At 41.8% G+C, this 7,634-nt stretch overlaps 1 protein-coding gene across 6 annotated transcripts in view; it reads left to right on the forward strand.

Annotated features, from left to right (window-relative positions):
• rundc3b (RUN domain containing 3b) overlaps positions 1-7,634 on the forward strand; it is a 109,178-nt gene that overhangs the window by 59,304 nt on the left and 42,240 nt on the right. For all 6 annotated transcript variants that reach the window (XR_006311720.1, XM_043690335.1, XM_043690336.1 and 3 more), the window contains one exon: positions 2,419-2,552. Coding sequence is in view for 5 of the 6 variants with exons in the window: in XM_043690335.1 (XP_043546270.1) it covers positions 2,419-2,552 (134 nt within the window). In the remaining variant the exon portion in view is untranslated. The remainder of the gene's footprint in view (positions 1-2,418; positions 2,553-7,634) is intronic.

Consider the following 7,634-nt stretch of genomic DNA (forward strand, 5'->3'; position numbering starts at 1 on the left):
AACTGCACCATTGTCTGCTCAGTTTGGTTAGTGCTCTAAAAGATATCATTATATCAGTGAATGAATGAGCATGAATAAGATTTTGACTGAAGTTCTTCCCCACCCTATAATCAGAGACACCAAATTATATTCACCCAAAGGTTTTAATGGCGATTTTGAAAGAAAACTCCAGTTTTATAAAATCGATTGAAGCAATTCTATGTCAGCAGCCCATTGCATTATTTCAGTAGCTTCATCATTTAACTCCTTTCATTTTGACCTTCCCTGACTGAAATCAGTCAGTTGGAACTAAAGCAATAGCAATCATATTGCTACAATGAGCAATCAACTGTCATACACCGAACTGAAGGAGAATATTTTCCTGACTGATTGCTGTGTTGCTGGTTTAATGCTTGTGTTGCGATTTCCTTCAGTGTGCTGCTCCTTTTGAGCATCTATAACAGGGTTCTCATAATTACAGATTGTTTTTATACACTCTTCCAGCCATGGTTAGGATCAATGACTCATTCTATGATCCTTTTTAATACATTTCATCATTTCATGGATCAGTAACTTTATAGCACTTGAATTCTTCACCAAATTTTCACTTAAGATGTTGACAAAAGATTCCTGCTCTGAAGTTTATTGAAGATTTCCATTTTTTGCATAACAGCAAACATTAATTTTTGGAGGATTGTCCTAAGCACTCAAGCATTCCGTAATTGCTTCTTTCTCAAGGGCTCTCACAGCCCTTTATAATGCCAGTATTATTATGATCTTTTGCACTTTTCAGAGATGCTTTTCTTACAGGAGTTGGTTTATTAAACTAGAATGATAGCCATCTGCCTGCATTTTTAAAAAAAAACTTTAGGGAAATACTGTAAAACATTGTTTTTAATATCCAAAACAACTTAACCTCATTGGGTTATGAAGTCTGAAGAAAACCTACAAGTGTATTATTTTCATGACCCACCAAATCTGCCTGTGTGCAGTATATTCAAAGTGGACGATGAATTGAGTACTCCTGCCTGTATATTCTATTGCCTGTTCAATCAGTAATATCTGTGGAATAAAATAGCCAGGGTATGCACTTTTATGATGAAATCTGCCTTGTACTTAATTGTATTGTATATCACTTGGCAGCCCTGCTGGCAGAACATGAGAAGAAAATAACTACTAGAGAATGCTGCTGTGTTAACATTTATCAGTACGTTGATATGTTTGATGTATATTGGTTTGAATTCTTGTTTTTAAATTTAGGATAAACTTGGTTTCACCACAGTTGCATACAGGTTTTAGAACTTTGTAATATCATACAGTTGCATTTCATTGTGCATAAGCTCTGTCCAAGACAATGCTATTTTTAAAAAGAGATGCGAGAGCAATGCAGAATCCTGAAGTCTAGCCATATGAATGTTAGTAACCTGTGCAGAGAGCTATGTGAGTAGAATTGAATGGTAGCGTTTATGAAACAGTCTTTCAAAAATCCAGTCGTAAAATTAGACCCTCATATCTCTGCATACCATGTATTGTAGTATTTAGTAACAGTGTTATGAAGATGTCTGAGCTTAAAGACCATTATTAAACCCTTGCCTTCTCCTCCACATGTCTGACTAACTCCATGTATATCTGCTTGGATTTACTAATCCTTGCCTATTTTCCCCATCTCTTGGGTGATTTATTTTTCTCTAAGCCTGCAAGTGAATATTGGCAGCCTAATCTGTACTGGGTGTTAAGTGTATAAATTGGATTGTGTTTGCACATTGGGGGACACTCCATTGGATGATGAGTGCATTTTATAGTGTGTAAAGTGTACAGAACATTTTTGTTTTTAAGCTAAAGATCATTTTAACATTTTCATTGCTCTTGGGAGCTATTATGGGATAGTTTGATATGTTGGGGTTTGGTGCAGTTTCTCTTGCTGTGTTGTGCTGCATGTTTGGGATAAAAGTACATTATTATTTGAGTGTTCAAGCTGCTGACTATATTCTTCATGTCAGCCTGTCAACTCACTATGATACTTTGCAAATGTAATGCAGGCTGAGCATACTAATGGAAATGTGCTGACCCACAGTTCTGAATGTCCAAGAAAAATCTTTGAGCGTAATCAGCCATGGTTGCATTGAATGGCAGAGTAGGCTCGGTTGGCCGTATGTCCTACTAAAGTGAACTACTGCAGATGCTGGAATCTGAAATAAAAACAAAATGCTGGAAATACTCGCCCAGTTCAAACAGCATCAGTGAAGAGAGAGTGTTACTCTTATAGGTTGGAAATTATCCTCCTCCATCAGAACTGAGGGAAGGCAGCACAGGATATTAATTCACTATTCACTTTATTATCTTAAAGAATCTTTCAAGCTTTTGTTTTTATTTGAAAGTGAAGTTGCTAATTATATAGACTGCGTTTTACTTTGTCTGGTTCTCCTATTTCTGTTACAGGTCAGATTAATTGGTTTGGTTACGAAAGCCCTCGAAGCTTCTGGGACTTCATCCATGTGGCATGCGGCAAGGTTCCCCATAACTGCATCAGCAGCATTGAAAACATGGAAAATGTGAGCTCATCAAGGGCAAAGGTTAGAAAGCTGTTGTATTTTTGTTACGTCATCTGCAAACAAGGGTATCAATATCAGTTTTTATATTATGCAAGACCCTGTGATACTGCCTGATTGCGTTTACACAGCTAGTTCCAATCCAAAAGTAAACACGAAGGATGAGGGCTTAGAAGCATGTGAAAATGAGGACAAGACTGTGTTTTGGCTTTTGTTTTAACCTAGATAAGATTTTATTTTATTTGTAAGATAAATGAGTCTCCCACGGATTTCTAATCTTAACACTTCTAGTTTTTAAAAAGGAAGTTTGAGAGCAATGCAGAATCTTGAAGGCTAGCGGTATGAATGTCAGCAACCTGAACTTTAATGTTTGATATCTGTGTCATGCAAAGCAAATGACAGATTGGTTGGAGAAAGTAGGAATGAAAGGAGAGCTTAAGTAGCTTTGGGAATCCAAAGAAATCATCGTTGATATGGTGTAGTTGAAAGTGGGTACTGCAGATTAGTCAAGATTAGAGTTGTGTTGGAAAAGCACAGCAGTTCAGGCAGTATCCAAGGGGCAGGAAAATCAACGTTTCAGGCAAGAGCCCTCATTGATGTGGTGTCGGTCATGTCTAATTTTGAAATTTAAAGTTGTGTTGTGAAACTGTACTATTCTTTGGTCTGTGATTTTCATGTTGGTACTTGTCCCTGTGGTAGGTGGTCACCATGCTGCCAGATTACATCAGTTAAAATAATATATTCAAGCCAGTCAACAGTGTAATGCAGGGTGGCAAGATGGCTCAGTAGTTAGCACTGCTATCTCACAGTGCCAGGGACCCAGTTTGATTCAAGTCTTGGGCTACAGTCTATGGTGTTTGCACATTCTCGACATGTCTGCGTGGGTTTCCTCCGGGTGCTCCAGTTTCCTCCCACAGTCCAAAGATTTGCAGGTTAGGTGAATTGGCCATTCTAAATCGCCCACCGTGTTCAGAGATGTGTAGGTGTGATGTATTAGTCAAGGGGAATGCGTCTGGGTGGGTTACTCTTTGGAGGGTTGGTATGAACCTGTTGTGCTGAAGGGCCTGTTTCCACACTGTCTGGATTCTAATTCATGCAGGACAGCATTCTTAAACATACACATAACCTGTTCGTGCTGGGTGACTGGGTTGAAATTAGGTCTTTGAAAATGAACGTAGTCGGGGACATGGAATGGACCAACGGGTTTTTGAGGGGGAGGCATTTGATGAGTGAATGAAATTTAATGATTGACAACATATAATTGGCTGTTGTCAAGGGTTAGTTGAACTTTATAAAAGAATAAGTGGGGGGTGGCATAAGAGAAAATACATCACCTCATGTTGGAAAAGGTTGGCTGGGGGCTGTGGTGAGTGTTTTGAAGGTGGAAGGATGCAGTCTTAATAATGAGGAATGAAGCTTAGTTCTGATTTGTCTTGGGCACCAAAGTTTTACCTGGTATGGTCCCACGGAGTGGTTTTCTGTGGATCAGACAGATGGTGACTAAAAATGGCAATTTACTGTGAGGAACATATTGTTTATTTCCGGGGGGGGAAGAGAGAGAGAGGAGGAGGGGTGGGGAAAATTCCGTTGGAGAAAGTTGCACTATCTATCACTACTAATTAGTAGGCAGCCTGATAGTGAGAATGTGGTCATGGTGTTAACAGACAATCTCAGAATTATTTCTCATCATATTAGATGGAGGTTATTTTGTATCTGCAGTCTTGTCTTCTTTCCATCAATACCAATCATCTTAAACCGTCTTCCCCTGTTGGTCTCCCTCTTCCCCTCTAGCAATAAGTGCAACGAGATCACTTCAGCTCCCCGTTTTGCTTTGCTTGTGTATGTTTTGCTCACCAGACCCACCTTCTCTACTTGCCCCCTTTTGTGCGAACTCTGAATTAATAATTTTAGCTCTTATCACCCCTCCTGCATGGTCTGGACTACTTTTATTGACAAGACATAACTTTACTGTCTTCCTAAAAGTGCTGTTTTTTTTCCTTAGCTACCATGTTAACTGGCATTACTCATAGTTCCCTCTTTTCTGTTTCTATTCCCCCTCTTTATCAAATCCAGTTTCTCCATTGCCCCTCGTGCTAAAAAAGCTTGACCCCTCCATCTATTGTAAACTCCTGTCCCATCTGAAATGTCTCATTTTAAACCTTTTCTTTCTATAATCATTTGAATGAACTCAGATTGCAAAATCGCTGCCTAATGTTTTCCCAATTTATTGTTTAAGTCCCTCCATCATGTTCATATGCCTGTCCATTACTGAGCTTTTGTTAACATTGCAAATTATGCCCTGGTTGACTGTGACAAAGGGCAACAATCCCTCTGTGATCACTTTGTTTTATGTGTGGAATTTGATGCAGTTAATCTCAAAATTCTCCCCTAAACTCTGCCAGTCATTCACTGACCAGAGTGAAACTGTGCTTGCCTGTTTTCTATCATTCTGGTCAAAACCAGAAAACCAACAACAATGGCTTCCTTCCCTACTCCCACACCATTTACCTTTGGCGCTACCCAAGGATTTATTTCTCAACTGTATCCTTTCTCTCATCAACATGTAGCCCCTCAGATTCTGAAACCATGACATTAGTTTAGTGTATGCTGAACATACCCATCTCTTCCTCTCTTCCACTTGATCCTTATTAGACCCTATCTGAGGCCAAGCTGGACTCTTGTGGCTGTTTGTATTTTGAGCACACAATAAGCTTCTGACTGCACATCCACATCACTAAGGCTGTCAGTTTGCACCGCTGTTATTATTTGAGATTGACTTGCTGATGATATACCGCTTTGGATACTGTTGGGGGGGACAGCCTAGTAGGGGTAAGCTGCAGTGACCGGGTCTCTGGCACGAGGTCCGGTTCTGAGGCTCAGAAGGGAAAGGGGGAGAGGAGGAGAGCGCTAGTTATAGGAGACTCTATAGTTAGAGGGACAGACAGGCAGTTCTGTGGACATGGGCGAGACTCGGTTGGTTTGTTGCCTCCCGGGTGCCAGGGTCCGAGACGTCTCGGACCGTGTCTTCAGAATCCTTAAAGGGGAGGGTGTGCAGCCAGAAGTCGTGGTGCACATTGGCACCAACGACATAGGTAGGAAGAGGGGTGGGGAGGTCATTCAGGAGCTCAGGGAGTTAGGCTGGAAGCTAAAAGCTAGGACGGACGGTTTAAACTAATTTGGCAGGGGAATGGGATCCGGATTTGTAGTCCAGCAAGTAGGCTAGCTGTTTGTCAGGATGTCCAAGAATGTAGGGAGACTGTGGAGAAGGTAGCACTGACAGGGAATACTTGCAGACACCGAGATGGGTTCAAGTGTGTATACTTCAACGCAAGGAGTATTAGAAATTAGGTGGGTGAACTTAAGGCGTGGATCGGTACTTGGGACTACGATGTTGTGGCCATCACGGAAACGTGGATAGAAGAGGGACAGGAATGGTTGTTGGAGGTTCCTGGTTACAGATGTTTCAGTAAGATTAGGGAGGGCGGTAAAAAAGGAGGGGGTGTGGCATTGCTAATTAGAAATGGTATAATGGCTGCAGAAAGGCAGTTCGAGGGGGATCTGCCTTTGGAGGTGATATGGGCTGAAGTCAAAAATAGGAAAGGAGCAGTCACCTTATTGGGTGTTTACTATAGGCCCCCCAATAGCAGCAGAAATGTGGAGAAACAGATTGGGAAACAGATTTTAGAACGGTGCAGAAGCCACAGGGTAGTAGTCATGGGCGATTTCAACTTCCCAAATATTGATTGGAAGCTGTTCAGATCAAATAAATTGGATGGAGCGGTGTTTGTGCAGTGTGTCCAGGAAGCTTTTCTAACTCAGTATGTAGATTGTCTGACCAGAGGGGAGGCTATATTGGATTTGGTACTTGGTAACGAACCGGTTCAAGTGATGGGCTTGTGATGGGTGAGCATTTTGGTGATGGTGACTACAATTCTGTGACTTTCACCTTGGTTATGGAGAGAGATAGGTGCGTGCAACAGGGTAGGTTTTACAATTGGGGGGGGAAGGGTAAATACGATGCTGCATGACAGGATCTGAGGAGCATAAGTTGGGAGCATAGGCTGTCAGGGAAGGATGTCGTTGAAATGTGGAACTTTTTCAAGGAACAGATACGATGTGTCCTTGATATATATGTACCTGTCAGGCAGGAAAGAAATGGTCCTGTGACAGAACCGAGATTGAATGTCTAGTAAAGAGGTAGAAGGAGGCTTGCATAAGTTTGACGAAACAAGGTTCAGACAGTGTTGGAGGGATACAGGATAGCCAAGAGGGAGCTGAAGAAAGGGATTAGGAGAGCTAAGAGAGGGCATGAAAAATCTTTGGCGGGTAGGATCAAGGATAACCCCAAGACCTTTTATGCATATGTGAGAAACCTGAGAATGACGAGAACGAGGGTAGGTTCGATCAAGGACAGTAGTGGGAGACTGTGTATTGAGTCGGAAGAGATAGGAGAGCTCTTGAATGAGTACTTTTCTGCAGTATTTACAAATGAGAGGGGACCGTATTGTTGAAGAAGAGAGTATGAAATGGACTGGTAAGCTAAAGGAGATACTTGTTAGGAAGGAAGATGTGTTGGGCATTTTGAAAAACTTGAGGATAAACAAGTCCCCGGCCTGACGGGATATATCCTAGAATTATGTGGGAAGCAAGAGAGGAAATTGCAGAGCCGTTGGCAATGATCTTTTTGTCTTCACTGTCAACGGGGGTGGTACCAGGGGACTGGAGAGTGGCGAATGTGCCCCTGTTCAAAAAAGGGAATCGGGATAACCCCGGGAATTACAGGCCGGTTAGTCTTTCTTCGGTGGTAGGCAAAGTAATGGAAAGGATACTGAGGGATAGAATTTGAGTATCTGGAAAGACACTGCTTGATTAGGGACAGCCAGCACGGATTTGTGAAGGGTAGGTCTTGCCTTACAAGTCTTATTGAATTCTTTGAGGAGGTGACCAAGCATGTGGATGAGGGTAGAGTAGTGGATGTAGTGTACATGGATTTTAGTAAGGCATTTGATAAGATTCCACATGGTAGGCTTATGCGGAAAGTCAGGAGGCATGGGACAGTGGGAAGTTTGGCCAGTTGGATAGAGAACTGGCTAACCAGTCGAAGTC

Source organism: Chiloscyllium plagiosum, chromosome 5 (genome assembly GCF_004010195.1).
Source record: "Chiloscyllium plagiosum isolate BGI_BamShark_2017 chromosome 5, ASM401019v2, whole genome shotgun sequence".
NCBI classification, from domain to species: domain Eukaryota; kingdom Metazoa; phylum Chordata; class Chondrichthyes; order Orectolobiformes; family Hemiscylliidae; genus Chiloscyllium; species Chiloscyllium plagiosum.